At 45.8% G+C, this 26,436-nt stretch overlaps 1 protein-coding gene across 4 annotated transcripts in view; it reads right to left on the minus strand.

The window, feature by feature from the left end:
• The window catches only part of ABR (ABR activator of RhoGEF and GTPase), a 1,246,002-nt gene that overhangs the window by 279,227 nt on the left and 940,339 nt on the right, over positions 1 to 26,436 (minus strand). For all 4 annotated transcript variants that reach the window (XM_078679999.1, XM_078680002.1, XM_078680000.1 and 1 more), the window contains 3 exons: positions 21,263 to 21,385; positions 5,669 to 5,744; positions 4,283 to 4,387 (listed from right to left, as the gene is read on the minus strand). In XM_078679999.1, coding sequence (XP_078536125.1) covers positions 4,283 to 4,387; positions 5,669 to 5,744; positions 21,263 to 21,385 — 304 coding nt within the window. The remainder of the gene's footprint in view (positions 1 to 4,282; positions 4,388 to 5,668; positions 5,745 to 21,262; positions 21,386 to 26,436) is intronic.

A 26,436-nucleotide genomic window follows, 5' to 3' on the forward strand; every position in this document is an offset into this window, starting at 1 on the left:
GCTGACAGATAAATCAAATAACCCAATCATGGAATCCAATCAGTATCGATTTAACATAGGGAGCACTTGCACTGTGGCACTGATTAGCAGTGGCACAGTGCCCAAAGCATAAATCCAGCAAAAACATATCAAAACAGAGGAGGCAATCCATCAAAAATGGAAGGGAGACTCACGCCAATGATGTCAGGTCTAACACAGCAGATGATGGCAAATGCGGCAACTCTATAATTATGCAAAAATCACCCAAAAGGCAGCACAGCACTGTACAAGGGCCAATATAACATTTAAATCTGGATACCTGTGCCAAATCTTTGAGGGGTATATTTACTAACATTTCATGCAACTCACTACAGCACAGCAAGTGAAGTTGCTGTTCTGCTCGAGTGAAAGAGAAACAGCAGAGTAGCACCATATTTTCAATTTGCAATATGGTGCATCGGAAATGGGATTGAAAGGTCTGACATACAAGTAACAAAGTGAACCCTCACATGATCTCAATGTTCATTCCCTATTCAACCTCTTCATCTCTCAGTTCCCTTTTCTGTATTCGTTCCCTCCTCTCCCCTACCTTGCCATTCATCTCTGCCTCTCTCACTCCCCCACATGCTTCCTCTCAGTTCCCTCTACCTTTCCTTTTATGTGCCCCATCTACCTTTTCTTCTCTTTTCAAACTTCTCTCCGTCATCCTCAACATCAGTCTCTGTTTTTGCTGCTTTCTCTGCCCCATCTTCTTTTCTCTTCCTTTCTTTCAGCTTGCACATCCTCACTTGATTTACTCTTTTCCCACTGTTCAATGTCACTGTTCAAACTTCTGTCTCTCCCTCTCAGTATGCAGACCTCCCCTCCTTTCTCATCATCATTTCTCTCTTTTTTACACTCTCTAGTAGTGCTACTGCCTGTCAACTCTAAGCCTATGTTCACTAACAGAGCACGGCTTCTGTCATTATCGTTCACGCTACCGCTGTAGTATTGTGAAAACTGCCCCTTATTCCGGCTGTGAAATTCTGCTCGAGAGTACATGTTTGTTGGTTTTTCCATCTTTAAATCTGTCCGGTTATGTATGAATGTTTACTCAACACTCCAATGTTTAAAACAAACTAAAGCACATATCCCTATGTTGGCTTGTACTTCTGTCCGCTGTATTTTATAATTGTGCAGTGTCCCAAGATGTGTCCGTAAAAATGACCTCTTGTCCTTAATTTTTGTGTTGTCGATAGTCTGCACTGCACCGTTGTACTGAGCATGGCTCTACTTTCATCATAACGCAAGGATTCGCTTTGCCTTTCCACCAGCGCCATCTAGTGCTGGGAATCCCCAACTCTACAAACCGGTGCTGTAAAAGGAAATCAAGGAACTACAGCAGCATTACTTTAATGCTTTGACTACTTAGCGGTAAACCTCCTCACTTGAGCCCCAATTTATGGTTTTATTTTACTACCTAACCCGAGGACAGGGGTCCCTTATTCAATGCTTGCACCAGAGCCCACGGACCTTTTGCTACAACACATCCCCCACCATGACTAGTCTTAACTCAAATGAGGGGAGGAAAACCACCTCCTAAGCCCCTTGTTGCCAAACCGACCCCCAGAGCCTCTGCGGTTTCTATCCAGTTTGTAGAAAGAGGAAACAAGAATATAACCTCAACGACTGAGAGAGGGTGTGGGGGGGAGGGGGCACACAAGGACAGTGTTACAGGTCAAGAACAGGGCCTTGTTCTTTTGCTCTGTTGCCTTCCTGTGCCTTGAAAGCTGCAGAGAATGCTGAACTTTGTGCGCCGTCGCGTGCACGCAAAGGGTCTTAAAAGCAAAAGACGCAGCGCAGCCCAACACACTATGGATACATACATTAAATAATTATCGTTGTTTGTAATGCACAAATGCCAGGGAGCCAGCTTCAGGGTGCAGCAACTAAAACAGAAGGGCCAATACCATGGTTCTGTTATATGGTCGTAACAACACAGGCATTCAAGTCTACATTAGGTGCAGTAATGCCGAGATTCGAGCTAAGGATGAGAGACAGACAAGTGAAGAACAAGTAGAACAGCCGGATCTGGAGTGAAGAGTTACAAAGCGGAACTCACACGAGCCGAAGCCACCACAACAGATGCTTAAGCAGAAGATGTTTTATTTCTTCTTCAAGCTGGTGAGCGTGTTGTCCACCATTAGGTATTCGGCGTGCTTGCTCCAGAACTCCAGTACTGTGTTATTTGAAGGAGTTGCCACCAAATTTGGACAATCTCCATTCTGAGAGTCACAATTTTCACTTAGGATTGGACTGAAAGGATGTGAAAGGCTTAGAAATGAAACAGATCTGACAGGTACCTTGTGGCATTCCCACAGACTGCTTTTGAAAGCAGGCAGAGCACAGCGGTGCTGGATATGGAGACCACGCACAGACAAAACACCCGAGATGTTGTGGCGGAAAGAAGGGTGTTTATTCTTCATCCCAGGTAATAATAATAATAATCCACATTTGTAAAGCGCACAATCACCCGTAAGGGTCTCTAGGCGCTGGGGGCCGTCGGGAATATTAAGCAAGCTATTGCCCAGAGTCACATGGTGCTGGGCTAATCTGCCGCCGGTGCCGGGGATCGAACCGTGGTCCCCAGATTCCGGAGTCAGTCGCCCTGGCCGCGGGTGTGATACCTATAGCTCTGCCATGTGTAACTTGCACTTTCTGACTGGACATTTTGAAAAGGCTTAAATAAGCTGCTATCTAATAATATAGCCAGCCCAACACTACCACAAGTATAAGTAATTTGCAGAGTTTAATACTTCATATTTAGAAAGGAATAAACTTTTGATCAAACATTTGCAATGAAAATATACTGTGAAAACATACAAGCAGTAAGTAGGGGGGTAGGACAGTATGAAAAGCAAGAGATGAAAAAGAGTGAAAGCATCTCTCCTGGTATGCAGGGTGAAGGGAACAGGAAACAGAAAAGGGGTATTGCACCTTGTTCTTTGGCCAGCAGATTGTACTGATCAAAGTTTTTCAGTCACATTTCCCTCTACAACCTACGCTTTGGATCCGAGCGGTCACTAGTGTCAATGTTTCCACGTTTTATTTCATGACATTTAGACAGACTTTTGAGATTACCCAGCACCTGACTTTCTCAAAGGTGAAAAATAATCATTTTCTGGTTGTTATTACACAACCGTCTCAGTTAAAAAAAAATGGTATCAATTGCATGCAGTGAACACACTCCCCCGAGACTCGGAGCCTGTTGCACAGTGTCAGAACGTGTAGGATGGGTCAACAGATAGGAGCCCTGTAGTATTCTGCAAGTCGTGACTGTCATTGGAGACAAAAACTGGCAGCAAAAAGTTCTAAACTTTCATCTTCATACAAAGATTTAGCCCACTGCAGAAAGCACTGCGATACCGTTGCAGCCTACCCAAGGAAAGAAAGCCTAATTTATAGTGTGGTCCTTCAGTGCCCAGTGCGTGCCTGTGCGCCTGGCATCGAGGGTTTAATCCTGGTTGTAAGCCATTTAACAGCGACTGCATAAAAATGACTCCTTCTGTTAAACCAAGGTGCCATCAAGTACCTGTGGCTGACGAGCACTTCCCTACAGCCTTCCAGATCCCAGCTCTTCCTCATGTGTACAGCCCTCAACCCAGCAGGTAACACCGGGGCTGTCTGGCGATACCTGCTTTACATTTGATTGACAACGAAGAACCAGAGATCCACTCTTGAAGAACAGAAGACTGAGAACCTTGGTTGCATCATCTTGGAATTTGTCACAAATTCACAGTAAGCCATCAGGGAAGGTCCATGGACAAAAGACTGACCTCCTTTGGCTTAATAGAGTATAGTGTAATGTTTGTAAGACATTGTGGAGATATTTTACTAACAGAGAGGGAGTCTGAGTGTAACGAGTGCAGAGAACGGATTTAAGGTTATGAAATTAAAAAAACTAGTGTGTACTAGAAGTTGACTCAATTAAAACAAAGCAATGCGTGAGGCTGCACTGCAGAAGCGTTAGCATTTCGCTGCTAAGGGACATTACAAATCAGTATATACAGGCATGAACACTGTTTATAGGAAAGACAACAAACCCACCCACCCACCACTTGGAGAACAATATTTAAGTACAATTACTATTTTCATGTTTAGGATACACCCTCGGACCTGCCAAACATAAATCAATCCAATGCACAAGTGTCCTATCATCAGCCCTCGTTCTCTCTATTCTCAAGATCAAGAATAGAGATCAAACTGGCGGCAACCTGGTAAGAAGTTATCTTTTCACTTTCAAGCACACCTGGTTGACACTTACCATCTTTATTGCTGATGACAGGAATGTTATGAACTGTCCGAAGCTTGAAACAGGAACCTATGAGAACCTGGAGCTCCACAGACGAGAGAGAAGAGACTGGCGGATCTGTTGGAAAAAGGAGAGAATACTTAAGAAAGAGAATGTTGAGGAGATCCTATAAGAAGCTGGCCAAGGCACAAGGGTCTGTGAAAGAAAAGTGACACAGGCTACTGGAGATTTGAAGGTGTGTGGGATATTAATTATTGCCAGGGAAGAAAATCTTCAAGGGCTCAGAAAACAAGAGGGAGAACATGTTAAAAAGGAGAGATTCTCATTGAAAAGACAACAAGGCAAATTAGAGGAATGTAAAGACCTATGGGTCTACATAGAAGAAAGAAGTAGTGGTGCACATAGAGAGGACTGTGAATGAACGTCATAGCAGTCAGTGAGGAATCAAACGTCATAGCAGTCAGTGAGGAATCAAGATCATGAATGAAGCCTGGGAGTCAGCCAAACTTCAGAAGAAAGATGACAGGCCCTCAGTAAGAACAATGGAGGACTTATGAAAAAGAAGACAGATGGTCACTGAAGGCATAGTAACAAGAATGAGAGTAGTCTGATTAGATACTGCCAGTGAAGTGATACATGAGACAGGTGGTCTATGCAGCAGAGAAAAGACAGTCACTGAAGAGAAAGAACATCCTTCGAAAGGAAGCACCTTGAACAGAACGATGATATTGGGAAGTCTGAGTGAGGTCAAATGGAAATTTTAGAGATAAGGGGGAAATGATAGATACAGGGAAGACAAAACCAGACACCAAGGTTAGTTGTACACAATCCTGCAATGGGCGACTGTGGTACCACAGCTGCTGCTGGATTGTTGGGCTATTGGAACTTGGCAACATGACTTGTCTGATGCGGATAGCTTGAGTCATGCAAAATAGTAACAACAGCTGGTGTGGAGAGGCAGCCAGTGTTCATAGCTATGCCGAGGTTTATAAGAAGAGCTTGCTTGCCAACAGTCCTTTTGCCAGCCATACCACAAGCTGAGACAAGGATGTAATGGCATTTTTTCTAATTATCTTTGTCAGGGAGGATGTCTTCACCCCCTATACTTTCCCACTGAACACTCCAATTATCAAAAGGCTACTGAACAAAATTGGACAAACTGAAAGAGGGAAAATACCTCTTTTTTTGAGAAATCATTCCAAGTCTTAATTATAGTTCAGTGATTAAAAGGTTGAGTATTAGTGTTCACAGGGCATGGTGATAAAAAGGCACACTTCCTGCCAATACAACCAATACCTTTCTTGCTTCTTGCATAATTTACAGTCATGATGCAAGCAGGAGCTGGCTGCCTGGCCACAACACTAAAGTGAAAGGACTGGGAACACATTCCGGCCTTACCTTTCTTCTGGAGAGTCTGGATCGCTTCTCTCCACTCTGCCCTCTCGTAATCGGAGGATAACAGGAACAAGTAGCTCTAGAAACAGATAACAGACCGTTACATATCTTTTATTTAATAAAAAACAAAAAACTTTACTCTTTCAAACATCAACAAGAGACATTGTACAAAGGGTTGGCATACAATCCATACCATATAATGTGCAAAAATACTCAAGAAATAAAGAACCAATACAAAACAATGCAAAAATAGGGGTTACAACATTGATTATTGAACAGTCGCCGTTGTACAGCGTAGTTGCATAGCATATTGGTATAACTCCAAACTGCACTTATCAGTACCTGCCACTTCATGAACACTTAAGACATCTAAATCCAGACATAAATAGAGTACTGTGTAATATATCCATCTCAGAAAAAATCTTAATCATGGGATTTGTCAGTGCATGCTTTTCGTAAGATTTAGGTGTCCTGTTTCCACCCACCCTACAGAGGCAGGAGTGCACCTTTCTAGAAGTTTAAAATCTGTTTCTGAAATGTCAATTTAGAGGTTTTCCTAAAGTTGATACCAAGCAGCACTGAATTCCATATCGGAGGTTCTGCTTTAAATATAGTTTCATCTGTATAGTGCAGAGTGTGACAAACATTGGTTTCCAAGCATTTCTGGACATAACAGTACAAATGCACACAAATGGTAGGTGTTCATCTCCTTTTTTCCTAACAATGCCTTAGTATACAACCATACATGCCGCACACCAGTTTAGAGGTTCTCAGCAGGCTGATTCCTGCTCCTATATTTTTAATGGCTCGACTGAGTTCATGTCCATCTCTGTTGAATGCAGAGTTCCTTGCTGTATTTCTCAAATCTGTGCTTTACCGCCTCTGTTTCTTGCATTTTTTGTAAACGTCTGTCCTAGGGTCTCCATTTCTTGATAGTTATCTTTAATATGTTTCCTTATTTCTGTTGCTTACATCCTTCAAAGCAGAAAGGGTCTCTTCAAAGTATCTGGTTCACAGCTATTAGGTTATGAGTTACACCAAGAACTGACAAACTCTTCTTCAACTGAACCCTCTTTACAGCAAAATGATCATTTCCTGCTTATCATTTTGAAAAATCTACTTACAATTTTTTAATATTTTGCTTCATTGAATGAAAAAAGATTTGAGGTATTGTTCTGTTTTGTGTTTCAGTAGGATTGGAACTCTCAATTGCAGTTTTTTGCAAGCATGGGTTACTGGGGCAAATGGGGTGTTGTGGCCTTTTACTCCTGATGTCCCAGGGCCCGACCTACTATGGATTCTGGGCAACTGGGCCAAGCGCCCCTTCAGCATTTAACTCTCAGGAATAGCATGGTCTGAGCACTCCACAGTTTCCTCGGGGAGAAGGTGGATACAGGGGAGTGAACATAGGTTCACAACTCAAAATTTGTGCAGCAGCACCAGCCAAATACTCACTTTTATGAAAAAAGAAAAGTATTTTATTTCTAGTGCCTAAACACAAAGGAAAAAATGATGACATTCTCAAACAACTATAAAGGCCCCATGAGGTCAAGGCTTTAGTGTTTTGTTCAGTGCAGTGGCTGCTGCCACATACAAAAAGTGGTGGGCAGTGGGAGTAGGCCCTGGGGCCAGTGGGAAACATGGGAGGGTGCACGGGAGGGGGCACTGGGTGGGGGGGGGCATAATAATAATACAAAAAAAACATTTGAACTTACCTACTTCCCACCGCCTCTCACCTTGGTGCTGGTACTTCCTTGTCCCAGCAGACACTGTGACTAAATCAAAATGAACCGATACTGAAATATTGTTTTATTTTTTTACATTGCGGAGGAGCATTTCCCCGGGTCCCACTCCCTCCTTGCTTCTAGCGCTAGTGGATATTCCCTATTCACTTTAGGCAACATTCAGGGTAAGCTCCATAAGCAGTCCAACACTCAAGTCAACTATGACTTGATTTTAATTTCAACAGTTTGCCAGCGCCGCGCGTCTAACCAGTAGCGAGTTCTCCCCAGGCCGATTGGCCCAAAATCAATCTTACTTGCACCGCGCATGATCGGAGCGACCAGAGTTCCTGAAGGCGCTGCATCCACAGCAGTTGGAGCAGCAGCAATTCATTCAGGGGAGTTTGTTGCACAAAATCATAGCAGGTTGCACTCAGTGGCTGTAGAGTCCATACATGCAGCCGTGCCTCTGCATTGATCAATGGTTCTCAGCGGCTCCTCTTTGCAGGGTAAGTCTCTGCTACCTCCCGCTTTTAGGACAGGAGGGGGGAGTGGTTGAGTTCTGACCAGGTACCCTGACTTGTTGGTGCCGATGACCCCCCTCTGGCATGCAGGGTCACAGTATCCTCATGGGCTCCGGCCAGATTTGCACAGTGAAGTCTTTGGCAGTGGCCCCACAGGGAATGGTGATAAAAATGCACACTTCCTGCCAACACAACCAATACCTTTCTTGCTTCTTGCATATTTTACAGTCATGATGCAAGCAGGAGCTGGCTACAACACTAAAGCGAAAGGACTGGGAACACATTTGAGGCACACTACCGTACATGGCCTTAGCCCTTTCGCATGGCAGTCTTCTCACAGCGGCCCCTCCGGGCATACGGGGATGCTGCCACCCACTACACATGGGCTTGCAAAGGGACTATACTCGACCAGGCTCCCCACTGGACCTCGCTCCCTCCAACACTCTCCTCTTCATCACAGGGCACATTGGTCTCGACAAGCAGGTGGGATCTGGTGCCACATGTCAGGTGGTCCTGGATTCCCTGGGTGATGTCCCCTTACTCAGCAGGAAGACTAGCAGGCCTTGGTCTCTAGTGCTGGTCACAGGTAGAAATCTTGCAGAGCTTACCCTTCTCACACAGCCCATCTGGCTGCTTGGCAAATGACTAATAGTAGGGTCAGAAACTCCCCTTCTTATTGCCCATTTCCAGACACCAAATGTGATTTAGAGTCTGAGTCTTTAAAGGTTGTCTGCTTCTTTTGAAGTACCCACTCCTCTGCCCTCTTCTTCCTCTTGAAATGATTCTGCCAAAGCTGGAAGCCCCACAGCACAGTCCATGGAAGTGACCGGAGTTAACACTTGAATGTCATCGATAGGTGCATCAAAAGGGTAGCCCAGGGCCCCAGCCTTACTCTTTAGCATTATGTTATCAGCCCCATCTCCTTCCTGATATGTGTCCAAACCACTTGTGATCACTCACTGAATCAAACAGTACCCTTTGAAGTGTATGGGCGAAGCCTGGCTCTCCCCTCTCCAGGGTGTGTCCCAGCCAGCATACAGGAATGAAGCAATACACATCTGTTTTTGGGGATCCCTCTATCTCCTCATCTTTCACCATGCAGGCTTAGGTCAAACAAAATGGAACCCAGGGCCCGCCATGTATTGTGCACTCACAGGTACACATACACTCAGTAAATGCATTTAACTGCACGTACTGCATCCTTTCTGTACTGTACCACTCATAGGCACACATATCAAGCACAAGTATTTAACATGAATGCACTGCACAGTACTGCATTATCCGTGTATTGTACCCTTCCCAGACACATATATTCAGCAAAGACACACCGCTCATGCATCGCACAGCAATACACAACAAACTTATGTAAGCCAAGGTTGAATTAAGCACACAACAGCAGAATCTTTAAAATGGGTGAGCCTATAGGCCTGACTCCAGGGAACAGGTTAAAAAGGACCGGTTTACTCCTACTGACCACTACAAGTTATGCTGCCACCACCACGATTGTGCTATTTAATTCCTGGCGAAGGCAGTAGCCTCTAACCGCTATGAGGGTAGCACTTAGGGTGCCCTTCCCAGTCCCAACAAGGAGTGTTTAATCCCTTCCACGCGGGCTAATTCCCCCGCAGTGCGGGGGTGCGCCGTGAGCTGCACCGCTCAGTGCTCATGACGAGCCCACCTTGTTATGCTACACTGTGGAGCTGTGCTCATGATGAGCTGGATTTGTCACGGCTCCGCCAACTCCTTTAGAACGCCCGCACAGGCGGGGAATTAGCTGCCCGTGGGAGGGCCGCGGCCGTTATGACGAGCTCAGTTCGTCATGAGCACAGCTCCACTGTGCCTCATGACGAGCTCAGCTCGTCATAAGCATGGAAGGGGTTAATCTGTAATAGCATGAGCACTGGTACCCCAAAGGTCTACTCAGAAGCCTACCTCAAATAGGAGCACGCTGACTGCCAGAGTTGTGTAGTCTTAAATCCACCTCATGCCTCTTCAAGTCACTACCCAACACGCACTGCTCCTTTTTCTCACTCTTGCAGGCTCCTGCTTTCTCCCTTTGTAAACATTTTTCTGTCTCTCTCTCCTAGATCTTTCCCCTTTCATTGTCTTGCCCGCTCTTGCTCCCGGTAAATGTCTGATGAGGAAAAATAAGTGTTGGTCCCCAAAAATGACTGCTGGTGGCCCCCGCCAGCAACCACCAGCTCAAAGTAAGCACTACCAATAAGTGACCTCTGTCACTGCACACACACATGTGCAGTGTTCACCTATGACAACAAAAATCAGCATTAGGGATCCAGACATCAGTATAGCCGGGCACTCAAAGCAGGGTTGCACGTCCATTATCATGCAGAGGACTTTTCCTTCCAAACATCTGTGCTTCTGCTTAATTGTGTCTGTCTGACAGAGGGTTTACAGAAGACCTTTGTGATGTGGCTCCTGCAGTGATGGCTAGACCCAGTATGATATTCCTGCAGTAATATCACATCAAAATATGATGTTACTCAGGAAGTACAGCATACAAACTGCTGTAGACACAATATTGGTAGCTCACACTGATGTAACGGCTGCACTGGCACATCACATTGTAATGTCACTGAACTGCAAGCACGGCCACTCCCAGTGTGATGCTGCTATTGTGAGGTTAGTACCAATGCCAGTGGAAGAAAACTCAGTTCTCCAGTGATGCAGCTATCCAGTACATGCTACTACAAAAGGGGCAGATCTCAGTAACATCTGCCTGCAGCAACCACAGTAAGTTTGGTTTCATGTGTGTTACCCCTCCAATAAGAGCAAATTGCGGGATGATGCTACTGAAAGCGCACAAGGGGATGCGACTGCCGCAAGGCCAGCTCTCCCAGTGTGATATTACTGCAGTGAGAGTTCTCGTTGGCTAGATGTGCAGCAGTCTTTACAAATCCAGCAGGGCACAACTATAGTAAAGGAAGGTTCTACTAATGTCACTGCACGGAGGGTAGTGCTGACCGTGATGTCACTGCAATAAGGGTAGCACCCAGTGTTCAACAAAATGGAAGAGAAAGATATTTAAGTTTCAGGACGAGCCATGGACATTTGGTGTCCATGCACATTGAAGGTTACTATTTGATGTGATGCGGATGGCTGTTAACACATTTAACTTTGTCTAAAATTATATCGGTGCTGGTTATTAGAGTTGGGGAAAGATTTTACTACAGTTGTTTGGTATGGAGGGGTACGAGGGGATCAGATTAGTTGCTGTTTTCTTCTCAGAAGCCAATTCAGGCCAGGTGAGCTGTGTGGAAAGATCTCTCGGGGAGTGGTGGGAACAGGCAGAGGTGAGCTCCAAGAAGAGTGATTAATTACGTGTTAGGGACCGCAAGACCTCTAGTTTGTTTCTGAATCCCAATTGTTTTAATTAGGTCCATGATTGCTTTGGGCATGGAACAGGTACAGAGAACGTAGCATTATCCTTATATGACAACACAAAGAATGATCAACCGTAAGGACTAAAGAAACAGTTTCATCCCTAATTAAACAAGCATTGGCAAAGGCAATATGACTTGTTTTAATAATGTGGTAACCGAGCTGCAAGGTTTGTAAAGTTGTTTACAAAAAAGTATAAGAAAAAAATATTTCGACATACGGAAGGGAAGCAAACATTTTATGGTATCTCAAAACTATACATTCTATGAAATGTTTTAAATTGTAGTGAATGGCATGTTTTTTTTCCAAATAATTTTCACTCAGGAAACACCAAAGAACAAGGAAGTGTCAGAATGTAAAGGGAAATGATTTACAGGTGTATCCCCGTGATGTCACTTCTTGTATTGATGGATCCTGGGAAATCCCAAAATTTGAGGTGGACGCTGAGAAATGTCTTCTGCTTGCCTGGTTTCCTCTTTTAAAGATGAATTTGGTGGAAAACGCAGTGATATCACTTCCTGTAGAAACTGTTTCTGGGAAATGCAGTGCTGCCAACTCCAGTAGAATTAGATGCTGGGAAATTCGAAGGTGGAGTCCTGTTGAGATGGATGCTGGGCGATGAGGCCTCTTTTAAAGATGGCTTTAGCAGGAAACCAGTCTTGTAGAGGTGGGTACTAAGTAATCTAGGGCTAGACGTACAAAGCATTTTTTCAGCCGTAAACGGTCGAAATTTGCAGAATAGGGCAATTTGCGAATGGGAAAATGATTTTTTGGGGTGTACAAAGTCCAAATAGTGATTTCATAACGTGTTACCGAATTGCAATTTGTGTTTTGCGATTCGGTATTTGGAAGGAGCATGTTGAGGACGTCATTTCCTAATACCGAATTGTAATGGTACATAGAAAAGTTTTGCAACTGAAATGGAGTCGCAAAACATCTCAATTTACTGCCATTTGAAAAATGGTGGTAGCCTATTCGCAACTGGGACCCCTTCCCCTTTGAGAATGGTTGGCAAAATAATTTTTAAGAGCACGCAGTGTTCCCAAGGACTACTGCCGACTCTTAAAAACTGAAACTTCAAAGTTATATATTTTTTTCCTTTTTAAACGCATCCTGTTTTCCCCGTAAGGAAATCAGGCTGCGATTTTTAACAAAAAAAAAAGGATTGCCTTATTTAACACCAAACACAGACATGGTGGTCTGCTGACCCTAGCAGGGCACCATCCCGGTGATGGTAGCGAATCAAGACGAGCCGCAAATTGTGACCTACCTCATTATTATTCATGAGGTAGGTCTATTATGACCCACTAAGAATCGCTAATGGAACTCAAAAGAGTTTCCTACATTAAGAATAGCTATTTCCTAATTGCGATTCACAAAGAATTACAATTAGGAACGTGCCATTCCTAATTTTTGTACATATAAGCCACAGAGATGGCTTCCTGTTGAGATGGATGCTCGGAAGAACAAGTTACTTACCTTCGGTAACGCTTTTTCTGGTAGATACTATATCTGCCTGTGGATTCCTCACCTTGTGAATATCCCCCTTGCGTCAGCAACGTTCGGAAATTTTCTTCGTAGCACGCCGACGTGGGCGACGTCACAGGAGCACGGCATCGCGCGCGACTCCGTCTGACGTCACCGACCCCATATCAGGTCCACGCCGGCGTGATGACGTCAGTTCCGCCCTTTTTTCCATGCCTTCGAGGCACACGGACGGACAAACGATAGCAAATATGCAAATATACAATGTACACAGTACATATAGAACAAAATCAATACAATAGTATAAACCATATACACAGAAAGACCAGGTATAGCAGAGTGGACAACGGGGAGGCGGGTGGGCATGTGAGGAATCCACAGGCAGATATAGTATCTACCAGAAAAAGCGTTACCGAAGGTAAGTAACTTGTTCTTCTGATAGATACATCTGCCGTGTGGATTCCTCACCTTGTGAATAGATTCCCACAGCAGTCCCCACTCCCGGAGGAGGGCGTCCACTCTGCTACACCAGGAAGTCTTGGAGGACAGAGCGCGCGAAGTGGCCATCCCTCCTCACCTCGGTATCCAAGCAGTAATGCTTCGCGAAAGTGTGGAGGGAGGCCCAAGTGGCGGTCCTGCAAATATCCTCAACAGGTACACCCCTAGACACAGCAGAAGTTGCAGACTTTGCTCTAGTTGAATGTGCTCTAATACCCTCAGGAGGGTCCTTACCCGCAAGGGAGTAGCAGATCTTAATGCACAGGATTATCCACCTGGAAAGAGTGCGCTTGTGCACCGCTCTGCCCTTCTTGCAGCCAGCAAAACCAACAAACAGCTGGTCATCCATCCGGAAGTCTTTAGTCCTGTCCAGATAGAAAGACACCGCCCTCTTAGGGTCCAGGCGATGCAGTCTCTCCTCCTCCTTGGAAGGGTGTGGGGGAGGATAGAAGGTAGGAAGGGTAATGGACTGCCCAAGATGGAAAGGAGTCACCACCTTAGGCAGAAAAGCAGCCCTGGTCCTAAGAACCATCCTTTCAGCATGAATGGTCAGGAATGGGGGCTTGAAACTAAGAGCTTGAAGCTCACTCACCCTCCTTGCCGAGGTGATTGCAACGAGGAAGATCGTTTTAAAAGAGAGAAGCCTCAATGGACACTTGTGCAAGGGCTCGAAGGGAGAACCCATTAAGAAGGTCAGCACAAGATTCAAATCCCAGTGAGGAACAACAAAAGGGGTAGGAGGGAACATATTTATGAGACCCCTCAAGAATCTTAAAACCACCGGAGATTTAAAGAGAGAGGGCTGATCCGGCAAACAGAGAAACGCCGATAAGGCCGAAAGATACCCCTTGACCGTGGCCACAGCCAAACCTTGCTGCGCCAGATAAAGAGCAAATTGTAAAACATTAGATAAATGAGCCTTCAAAGGGTCAATATCTCTCTCCCTGCACCAAGAAACAAATTTCGACCACCTATAGGAGTAGATGGACTTAGTGGTGTCGCGCCTGGCAGAGAGAATGACATCCACCACATCGTGAGGGAGAGAAAAAGAACTCAAGTTGCCCCGTTCAATCTCCAGGCATGAAGGTGTAATGTCTGGAGGTGGGGGTGTAGAACCTGCCCCTCCATCTGAGAGAGGAGGTCTGCCCTGTGAGGGAGACGGAGCGGCGGGTGAGAGGAGAGGTGGAGTAGGTCCGAATACCACACCCTTCTTGGCCAATCCGGGGCGACCAATATGACTTGGGCCCGGTCTTGACTAATCTTCCTCAGAACCCGAGGAATCAAGGGTATGGGGGGGAAACGCGTAAAGGAGTTGATTTCCCCAACTCAACTGAAACGCGTCCCCCAAGGCTCCTTGCATCGGATACTGGAGACTGCAGAAAGACGGGCAGTGCGCATTCTCGCGAGTGGCGAATAGATCCACCCGAGGAGTCCCCCACATCTGAAAGATGTCGTGAACAACCTCCGGGTGAAGCCTCCACTCGTGGTCGGCAGAGTACTGCCGACTGAGACTGTCTGCACGAACGTTCAGAACCCCGGCCAGATGATTTGCCACCAGACAAATCTGATGGTCCTGAACCCAGGACCAGAGCCGCAGAGCCTCTCTGCAGAGACACTGCGACCCTACTCCTCCCTGTTTGTTGATGTACCACATCGCGGTCGTGTTGTCCGTCAGGACTTGAACTGACCGACCGCGAAGGGAAGGGAGGAAGGCCTTGAGCGCCAAACGTATCGCCCGCAATTCCAGAAGGTTGATATGAAACAACCTTTCTTCTCGAGACCAAAAGCCCTTGACCTCCAGGTCTCCCAGATGAGCACCCCACCCGAGAGTGGATGCATCCGTTATCACCGTGGTCACCGATGGGGGAAGATGAAAAGGCTTTCCTTGAGACAGGTTGCCTTCCACGCCCCACCAAGACAGATCCGCTGCAGCTTCTCTGGAGATCCTCACTGACTCCCTGAGATCTCCGTTGTGTTGATACCACTGCCTGCGGAGGCACCACTGGAGTGCCCTCATGTGCCAGCGTGCATGACTGACCAACAGAATGCAAGAAGCCATCAGACCGAGCAGACGAAGGACCTTCAGGACTGGAACAACCGCTCCATTGTGGAATAAGGGAATCATCTCCTGTATGTCGAGAATCCTTTGAGGTGGAGGGAATGCACGACATACAGTAGTGTCCAATACCGCACCTATGAACAGGTTGCGCTGGGAGGGCACCAGGTGAGACTTGGGTACATTTATTGAAAAACCCAACCTGTGCAACAACTGAGTTGTCTCTTGCAGATGATGGAGCACCTTCTCCGGCGATTCCGCCTTGATCAGCCAATCGTCCAGATAAGGGAACACAGGTATCCCCGATCTTCTGAGATGCGCAGACACCACTGCCATCACCTTGGTGAAAACTCGAGGCGCAGTAGTAAGTCCAAACGGAAGGACCACAAACTCGTAGTGCTGCGATCCCACCGTAAAACGGAGATACTTTCTGTGCGACTTCAGAATGGGGATGTGAAAATACGCATCCTGCAAGTCGATCGACACCATCCAGTCTTCTTCCATCAGCGCCAGAAGAACCTGAGCAAGGGTGAGCATTTTGAACTTCTCCTGTTTGAGATAGAGGTTCAAAATCCTGAGATCCAGGATCGGCCGAAGCCTGCCATCCTTCTTGGGAATCAAGAAATACCGGGAGTAGCACCCTTGACCCCTCTCCTGCTCTGGAACCACCTCTATTGCACCCTTTCGGAACAGAGTCAGGACTTCTTCCTGCAAGAGAAGCAGGTGGTCCTCTGAACAATAACCTTGGCAAGGAGGGTAATTGGGAGGGAATTCCTGAAAAGGAAGTGCATACCCATTCTCTACGAGATTGAGAACCCAAAGATCTGATGTAACCGATTCCCAATCTCGTAGAAAATGAGTAAGCCGGCCCCCTACTGGCCCCACATGATCCAGAATGGTGGATCTAGGGCTGCTTTGCTGATGCGGTGGGGGTTGGGTATTATTGGAGGAAGTGGAGGAAGAGGAGACTTGACGTCCACGTCCACGACCCTTCTGTCTACCTCTGTAGGACCTGTACAGAGGGTTCTGCTGCTGCTGCTGTTGTTGCTGACCTTGTTTGAAGGGACGAAAAGAAGATCTACCAAATCCTCTGAACTTTCTAGTCGTTGACCCTCTCATCTGGAGACCCAGAGATCTTGCAGTGGCACGACTATCCTTAAACCTTTCCAAGGCTACATCAGCTTTTTTACCAAAAAGGCCAGTCCCTTCAAAAGGTAAGTCCAGCAACGTAGACTGCACATCCGCCGAGAAATCAGAGGACTTCAACCACGCGGCCCTCCTGGTCGCATTAGAAGAACCCATAATTCTGGCAACAGAATCTACTGTGTCCATGCCACTCTGAATGATCATACGTGCAGCAGCTTGAGTGTCAGAGATCACCTCATTAAAGTTCTTCCTATCCTCCTCAGGAAGTTTAGGTGATAATTGCTTAACTGAGTCCATTAGAGCATGCACGTACCTACCTAAAAGGCAAGTAGCATTTGTTGATTTGAGAGCCATGCTCCCAGAAGAGAAAGTCTTCTTCGCAGACTGATCTAATTTCTTTGATTCTTTATCAGCTGGCACTTGAGGGAAAGAACCCGCAGCCTTGTTAGAGCAAGCCGCCTGCACCACAAGACTTTCTGGAGAGGGATGCGTAGAAAGGAATGCAGGGTCATCAGGAGCTGCCCTATAGCGCCTCGCAATAGCTCTCGAAACTGCAGGAGCAGACAATGGCCTCTTCCAAATCTCTTTAATTGGATCCGACAAGGCATCCGTGAAAGGCAGCGTAGGTTCGACAATGGAAGAAGGAGAGTGTAAGACTTCAGTGAGGATGTTGGGCTTGTACTCAACCGTGGGCAGCTTCAAGTTGAGAAGATCAGCCGCCTTCTTAATCACCACATGGTAGGGTGCCACATCCCTAGAAGGAACATCAGAAGTCGAAGGTAGACCCCACTCAGGAGAGAGCTCCAGACCACTAGCATCACGAAGGTCTTCAAAATCATCATCATGATCAGGAAGTTCGCCTTCTTCCACATCCGAATCTTCCTCTTCCCTTTGTTTGAGAAGACGTTGAGCCCTTCGTCTCGACCACTCCAATCGAATCGAAGTCGACGGATTCGGTAACGACTCCGACGGAGCCGGTTCCGACGTCGAACGAGGAGCTGGAGCAGCAGGATGAGACTCATAGACAGGTGTGGTACCTCGATCTCGACTACGAGGTCGATCCGGAGTCGGCCAAGCCGCATGCGGAGTCGAGGACCTCGGTGGAGCCGTACTGAGCCAAGGTGCAAGAGGCGCCGGCATAAAAGGCATAAATGGAGCTGGGGCGTATGATTGAGGAATACCCAAATTATACGATAATGGACCCATGGGACCAACAGGTGCTCCAGTGGGGTACATCGCCCTGGAATATACTCCAAACATCGCATTGAGAAAATGCGAGGGATCCTGACCAGTACCAGGAAAGGGAGGGTACGAACCTACCGGATGCTCCAACGGAGGTCGTTCAGACACATGTTCACTCTGACCTTCAGGATCCACCGGAGTTTCCATCGGAGTCGGAGTCTGAGGAATCACTTCATCTTCCTCTTCATGTTCCGAAGGATGTAATGAAACTGGATCCGGTTCTGGCTCCGGAGTCGGAGACCCTTCGATTGACAAAGCAGGAGAAGGAGAGACAAAGTCTTTACGGTGTTTGTGAGACTTTTTCTTTGAGTCAGAGGATTCCTTCCCTGAATGATGTTTTGAACTGTGCTTCCTCCTCTTATGTTTTCTCCTCGAGGAACTCGAAGCGTGACTTGAAGCCGACTTGGATCTAGACCTAGATCTCTCCCTGGACCTCGACTTCGCTCTGGATCTCGACTCCGCTCTGGATCTCGAACCCGCTCTGGATCTCGACGCCGACCTCGACTTCGATCGAGACCCTTGCTTCGACTTCGAGCATCTCGACGTCGACCTCGAATATCTTCCAGAATCCTGCTTTACCTTCGCTAAAAGTAGTTTAGCTTCACGCTCTCGAAGCGCATTTGGGTTCATTTTAAAGCAGGAACTGCAGTTTTTAACGTCGTGATCCGAACCAAGACACCACAAACAATCCTTATGTGGGTCAGTGATGGACATCATGCAGGCACAAGACCTACATTGCTTAAAACCTGTTTTCCTCGACGACATCTTCGGTGAAGAAACAAGTCGCAAAAGAGAAACAGTGACAATTAAATAACAGATAGATACTAAGTATCTCAGAAGATCCCGAAAACCGTTAGCGTCGAAGACGCGGAAAAAAGGGAACTGACGTCATCACGCCGGCGTGGACCTGATATGGGGTCGGTGACGTCAGACGGAGTCGCGCGCGATGCCGTGCTCCTGTGACGTCGCCCACGTCGGCGTGCTACGAAGAAAATTTCCGAACGTTGCTGACGCAAGGGGGATATTCACAAGGTGAGGAATCCACACGGCAGATGTATCTATCAGAAATGAAGTATGCCTGCTTCTTTTTAAGATGGTTTTGGCAGGAAGCCTATACATGTACTATAATAATTTCAGATTTGACTATTGTCTTACTGCTTTGTTTCTTTTGTAAACAATTACTGGGGGGGGGTCTACTGGAGAAATGTAAAACTTATACAAAACTCTTTAAAATGATTTGAAAAACAAACAAAAAACTATACCTTTGTGAGGGTCAGAATGAAAATGCAGTAATAGAAATGTCCAGCAGAGGGCTCTGTTAGCTAGCAATGCTACCTCTAGTAGTGGGAGTTACTGTACAGTGAAATAGAGTGTAGGGGTTTTGCACGGAATACAAGTCTTGAATCGACAAATGGAGATCCAGGACTTTTGTTGGGTGAAAAAGGTGCAAACGCCAGTGCGTTATGAAAGACAATATCTGCACTTCAATAACAACAAGCTAAAGAGCTGTGAGTAGTTCGGTGAAAACTGTGCAGGAAATAAAAGGTAGTGATATTTTTATGCAGATATTCAGTGCTTTACATGGAACTATAAAATTGCAGGCCCTTGCTGTTTAGAGTTCCCGCTTGCTCCTGAGACGTGCCGGTACTCCCCCATTAAATGTATTGCAGCACTGCTGAGATTTGCTGGTACTCTCCCTTTCAAATTAAAGAAGTGCAGGTACTCCGTATCAGACGCTAGCTTTTATTTCCTGCAGTTTTTACCAATAGGTTCACAGCTCCTTAACTTGTTAATGTTGAATTGCACTTATTGATTGTCATAACGCATTGGCGTTTGCATTTTTTTAACCCAACAAAAGTCCTGGATCTCAATTTGTCGGGTTAAGACTTCACCCCTGCACCTGTTCCTCAGGCTCACAGTGCTAACCCAGTGTGAGGGCTCATGCGCCTCCTCCCGTGCATCTAAGAGTTCCCCTGCGAAGTGACATCCGGGGCGCACATGCCTCTGTGTTAGCCACTGCACTGGTTCCCCCAGCGCTGCGCTGGCAAGTCGATATGGCGTAACGGTCAGAGCTGCCGACTCTGGCCTATCGGCGTCTGCTTAACACACTGTGATTCTGGGAAAAACACTCAATCTGTGCCTAAAATTAATGTGTCCGTCTGTAATGTAACTGGTGCTCCTGTAAAAGCGCTCCAATACCTTCGGGTCGAGTTCGCGCTACATAAAACTGCAAATGAAAAAAAAAACATGATGGCTCTTGATGAAACTTGATGATAAATTCAATACTTTCATATACACCTGTCTAGTCTTTCTTTTTTTGTATTTGTTTTGTGTTGAACATTATTGTGTTCCTTTTTCATTAATTTGAAGAAATCTTTATAGCTGATTATTCGACCGTAGGACCATTAAATTGTCCTTTTAAGTTTTCTAAATCAACTTATTTAAAAGCAGTCCCAGACATGGTGGCCTGCTGAGCCCAGCAGGCCACCATCCCTGGGAGGGCTAGCATTCCCAACGGGCTCTCAAATTGCGAGAGGCTCATTGATATTAATGAGCCTCGCAATTTGCGACTCCATTGGGAATCCCAAACAGTGTTAAACACACTGTTGTACATTTCATTTAGCGACTCGCAATTTGCCACTCTCAATTTGTCGCCAATTGCGAGGCGCTAAAAGAAATGGTCGTATATCTGGCCCCAAAATCCTTAGTACTTTGAGTATTTGTTTTGTGTGCACACGTGTGTTTTTTTCGAATTACTGTTTTAATATTTGTAATTTAACTCATACAAATTGCTTGGGGGTCCCCGGCTTCCAGTGGTGACTCATTGGGGGTCCTCAGGAGTCAAAAGTTTGGGAACCACTGCTCTCCAGAGCTGGGAGGGCCTCTGCCTCTTCACCAAGAAGTGCAACCGCTGCTTCTCACCCAATGCAGAAATAAAGAGGACGCCTGCTCCAAGGCACAGTCACCAAACACGATCCGCCTAGACCCTGTGTGTGCTTCCCCCATCCAAGGACAGAGTGAGAAATACTGTTGCTGAAAAAACAAACACTGGGTTTTGAGCGAAGTGTTCACACTTGACATTTTATCCTTCCACTAAGGCGCCCAGACCCTGATACAGGACAGAACTAAATACAGTAGTTGAAAAGTGACCACTGACGTCTACGTATGGTTGTTATAATTGTCCTAAGACTTTCCTGAAGTTACTAAGCATTGCCTACGGACATTGTTACTGTTACACACACTTGCCCGCCACACTTTTCAGCAACTTGCTGAAATCCCTGCACTAGTTAGAAAGAGCTCCCCGGAGGAATCACAGCTCGTTATTAACCACATTTGAATGAAGGTATCTTAATTTACCGAAGATCATTAATGCCCCAAATTTTAATTCATGCCTAGGGTCTCAAATCCAGGTCAGACTTTAAAAATAACAAATTCAAAGCGAGACCCAGCTTCACATTTGGATCTGCAGGAGGCCGAGCGGAGATCGAAGAGCACCAGCCCTCCAGGGTGGATGCACACGTCTTACCTTTCCATTCTTGCTGTGGACCCGGAAAGGAATGGTGGGCGAGTTCATCAGCAGCCAGGACTCGCTCTCGAACATCTTCTTCTTCATGCGGTCAATGGCTCGACTCTGTCCCTTGCTCGCTTTCTGCTCAAGGAGATAACACAGTGCACCGTGAGTAATAAAAACTAATATCCCCCATAGATGCGCGCCCCCGTTTCATTCTTAAGTATTTTTGTCTGGAAAACAAGGTGTAGTTTTAAAACATGGAACACACCACAAGAGCAACTTCCTGTCCGGGTCTCCTCACATAGGGGCAATGTAGCACCAAGATGGAGTCCAGAAAAGGAACAGGAAGGGTGGCCTTTCTGGTGATGTTCAGGAAGCGTACGACACTTGACAAAATAGGTGGGGCGTATATCTTTCTGGCATGTACTTCTTCACTTTGGTTTCAAGCAGTATATGCATCCTACATGTTCCTCCTATACAAAGAAGGAATGTCTTATTGGCTTTAGGAGCAGGAGGATATGTCAAATAATCATGAACTGATGTTCTCGATGCGTGAGTATTATTCGAAAGGGATTCAAACACAGACCTCTTCAGTGGAGCAGGACAAGCCAGAAAGTAGGGGCCTGACAGACGTTACTGAAGGAGAGTTGAGAACAAATGCTTATAGGTTGAGACTATGAAAGGAGCTCTGGGTGGAGGTGGCTGCATCAGGAGCGCATGCATCGAAGGAAATAACATGGAAAGATAATAGCAGGCTTGTTTACTTCTACGCGTGGAAAACATGAAAAACACAAGGGGGAAGGGCCCAGGTGGTAAACAATCAGGCTTAATGGAGAGATGCAGTGAGAAGTAGAGAGGATAACATACGAAGAGCCAATTCTGCTGCAATAACAGCCCTGAGAAGCAATCAAAGTAAATGGGAAGCTCGAAGAGGGAACTTAAAGAGTGAGCAGATCCGACACTGCAAGCGAGCAAACCCACACCACATAGCTTACTATGAGGTGTTAGGAGACAACAGGCAGCCAAGAAGATTTCAAACGTCCAGTTAAAAATAGCCTGAAAAAAGTACAAGAGAAGGCACTCCACATGTGGTTTCGGCATACTTTGAAAAAGGGTATTTTGAAGAAGAGTATCTCGTCGGCTTTAATATCTTTAAAAAAATGTTTGCACTTTCTTCACTTGTTTTTTTTCCACACAGCCATCATGGCCACTCCAGAGGACTACTGTACAGTCACAAAAGTAGCACTCACCTAGGGCCCAATCTACAGAACTCAAAAATTATTTTCTGAATACAAATTCCCCATCCGGGTTTAGAGACAAGACTGGTGGTATTTTACATTGTTAAGGTGGATTGGTAGATTTGTTTGGTATGGAAAAGTAGGCATTTCTGCGTGGGTACCAAGCAGAGGATGCTACACACGCAAAAACTCGTAAGTGGCACGTATTCATAGTTCCGCCCCAGTAATGCACATATATTTAATCACGTGATAGGCAGATGCAAGAGCATTACAAGAGTGTGAAACATAATACCTCAATGTTTAAGTGGGGTTTAGAGAAAACACTTTTTCAACAGAAAAAAAAATATTTTCTCTGTGAATGAAAAGGAATATGCTACTTACCAGTATGCATCTGTTCTTGGCATAGAGGGCTGCAGAGTGGTACATTTATGAATAGATCGCCATCTGGTGTTGGGCTCGGATGATTGCACTTGTTTTTCTTCTGGAGAAGTCTTTGTCGTCATAGATGACTCCTCCTCTTGGTGTTAGTGCGCATGGGCATCGGCTCCATCCTTAGATTGCTTTGCCATAGTAGGGTTAGATGGAGTAGTGTAGTATAATACATAAAGATATGCCCATGTAAGTGGATCTAAATAAGATAATGTTGGGACAGACACAGGTTTCCGGGGAGGCAGGGAGGGCATGTACCACTCTGCAGCCCTCTATGCCAAGAACAGATGCATACTGGTAAGTAGCATATTCCGTTCGAGGCATATGGGCTGCAGATGGTACATTTATGAATAGATTGTACAGCAGTTACCTCCCTAGCGGTGGTCACCAGTGTCTGTCGCAACTGTTTGAAATAGAGTTTTTAATACAGCTTGGCCCACTCTGGCTTGTTGTGCAGCCTGTACATCAACACAGTAGTGCTTTGTGAATGTATGTGGTGTAGACCAAGTTGCTGCTCTACATATGTCATCTAGGGGAATGTTCCCTAAGAATGCCATAGATGCTCCTAGTTTTCGTGTAGAATGAGCTCTAGGAGGAACAGTTAATGTTCTCTTTGCTTTAATGTAACATATTTGTATACATCTTACAATCCATCTAGCGATGCCTGCTTTAGAGATAGGATTGCCCTTATGTGTTGGGGAAAATGCTACAAATAGTTGTTTAGTTTTCCTGAAGTTTTGTGTTCTTTCTATGTAGTACAAAATGGCTCTTTTGACATCTAGTGTATGTAGAGCCCTTTCTGCTACCGTCTGTGGCTTTGGAAAGAAGACTGGTAGTTCCACTGGCTGATTGATGTGAAATGCTGAAATTACTTTAGGCAAGAACTTTGGGTTTGTTCTAAGAACCACCTTATTCTGGTGTAACTGTAGGAATGGTTCTTGTATTGTCAATGCCTGTAATTCACTTACTCTCCTGAGTGAGGTAATGGCTATAAGGAAAGCCACCTTCCATGTAAGGAATTGTATTTCGCACCTATGCATAGGTTCGAAAGGTGGTCCCATTAGTCTGGTGAGTACTACGTTGAGGTTCCAGACTGGGGAAGGTGGTAATCTTGGTGGAATGACTCTTTTAAGGCCTTCCATGAAGGCTTTTATCGCTGGTACTCTGAACAGTGATATGTGCTGCCTGTTTTGTAGGTACGCTGCTATAGCTGCTAAGTGTACCCTGATAGATGTGTACGCTAGATTACATTGCTGTAAGTGTAATAAGTAGCAAATAATCTCCTTTGTTGATACGTCCAGAGGGTTGATATTATTATTAGTACAGTGTATAGCAAACCTCTTCCACTTAGCTGCATAGCATGCTCTGGTGGTGGGACGTCTCGCTTGTTTAATTATCTCCATGCAATTTGGGGGTAGATCTAAGTACCCAAATTCTAGGATTTCAGGAGCCAGATCGCTAGGTTCAATTGTGTGGGATCTGGGTGCATTATTTCTCCATGGTTCTGTGTAAGGTGCATGGGTAGAATTCGTAGCTTTTGATGTGGCACTTGTGAAAGTTGCAGGAGCGTGGTGAACCACGGTTGTCTTGCCCACGTGGGTGCTACTAGTATCATGGTCATTGAGTGTTGTTGTAGTTTTCTGACCACTAATGGGATTAGTGGGAGAGGGGGAAAACCGTATGCAAATTTGTTGGACCAATTTATCCATAACGCATTGCCCTGCGACAGGTGGTGCGGGTACCTGGACGCGAAGCTTTGGCATTTTGCGTTCTGATGAGTGGCAAAGAGGTCTATCTCTGGCTGTCCCCATCTTTGGAAGAATGGCTGCAGTATCTGTTGGTGCAGTTCCCATTCGTGTATTTGTTCCGACTGTCTGCTTAAGATGTCTGCTATCTGGTTTTGGACTCCTGGTAGGTGTTCGGCTAACAGATAGATGTTTTGAGGAATGGCCCATCTCCAGATTTCCTGTGCTAGTCTGGATAGTTGGAGAGAGTGCGTCCCCCCCTGTTTTTGAATATAATACATTGCTGTCATGTTGTCTGTTCTGATCAGGACTGTTTTGTTGGTAACATGTATTTGGAAGGCTTTCAATGCTAGAAACACCGCTAGTAGTTCTAGATAATTGATGTGCAGTCTTTTTTCCCCGCACACTCCACCTTCCTTGTACTGTATATTTCTCCATATGTGCTCCCCATCCTGTGAGCGATGCGTCCGCTGTTATTGTCACCTGTGGAATTGGTTCTAGGAACGACCGCCCCTTGGCAATGTTTGTTGTGTTCCACCACTTCAGAGAGCGGTGTGTGCGGTCGTCTACCAACACCAGATCTGTAATCTGTCCTTGAGCCTGATTCCACTGTGTCGCTAAGCATTCTTGTAGCGGACGCATTTGTAGTTTGGCATATGGTATTAGCAGTATGCAGGATGACATCATCCCTAATAGCTGCATGAACACTCTTGCTGGTAGTGAGTGTTGTGGCTGGAATCTTTGAATGATTGTAAGCATTGTTTGGATCCTGACTGGATTGGGGTATACTTTGGCTTTTTCTGTGTCTATAGTAGCCCCCAGATATTGTTGAACCTTGCTTGGTTGTAGGTGTGACTTTGTGTAGTTCACCGTGAACCCTAGCTGGTGTAGTAGCTGAATTGTCTTTTGTGTGTTTTGAAGACATTCCTCTTGTGACTTGGCCTTTATTAGCCAGTCGTCCAAGTATGGGAAGACATGTATTTGTTGTCTTCTTAGGTGAGCTGCCACCACTGCCAGGCATTTTGTGAACACCTTTGGTGCCGTTGTGACACCAAACGGAAGGACTTTGAACTGATAATGTTGTCCTTCTACCACAAACCTGAGGTATTTCCTGTGGGCTTTGTGAATCGGGATATGAAAGTAAGCGTCTTTTAGATCCAGTGTAGAAAGAAAGTCCCCTTTCTTCAGTAAAGGAAGTACCTGTTGGAGCGTGACCATGTGGAAATGTTCCAAATTTATGTATGCGTTGAGAGGTCTTAGGTCCAGTATCGGCCTTAGAGACCCATCCTTTTTGGGAATTAGGAAGTATAGGGAGTATACTCCTGTTCCTTGTTGGTGCTGTGGAACCTTCTCTATGGCATGCTTTCCTAGCAGGGATAGTACTTCCTGCTTTAACAGTGTCAGGTGATCTTGTTTCATTGGACGCTGTTTGGGGGGGATGTTTGGTAGGGTAGATGTGAGTTCCAGGCAATAACCATGTTGGATAATTTGTCTCACCCACCTGTCTGATGTGATGTTTTCCCAGACAGGTAGGAACTGTGATAGGCGTCCCCCGACTGGTGTTATATGGTCTGGGGGGAGCTGTATGAAGTCACTGCTTTGGGGTTGGAGAGTTGCGGTTGTTGTTGTTTCCGCGACCTCTACCCTTGTTGTTGCTACCTCTGTAGCCACCTCTAGTATTACCTCTGGGTGATGTAGGTGTAAAAGAGGTTTGTTGCTGGCTTGTACCTGTATTTTTGAAACCTCCTCTATAGGCGGACCTACGAAAGGAACCTCT

Source organism: Lissotriton helveticus, chromosome 3_1, assembly GCF_964261635.1.
Source record: "Lissotriton helveticus chromosome 3_1, aLisHel1.1, whole genome shotgun sequence".
Taxonomy (NCBI): Eukaryota; Metazoa; Chordata; class Amphibia; order Caudata; family Salamandridae; genus Lissotriton; species Lissotriton helveticus.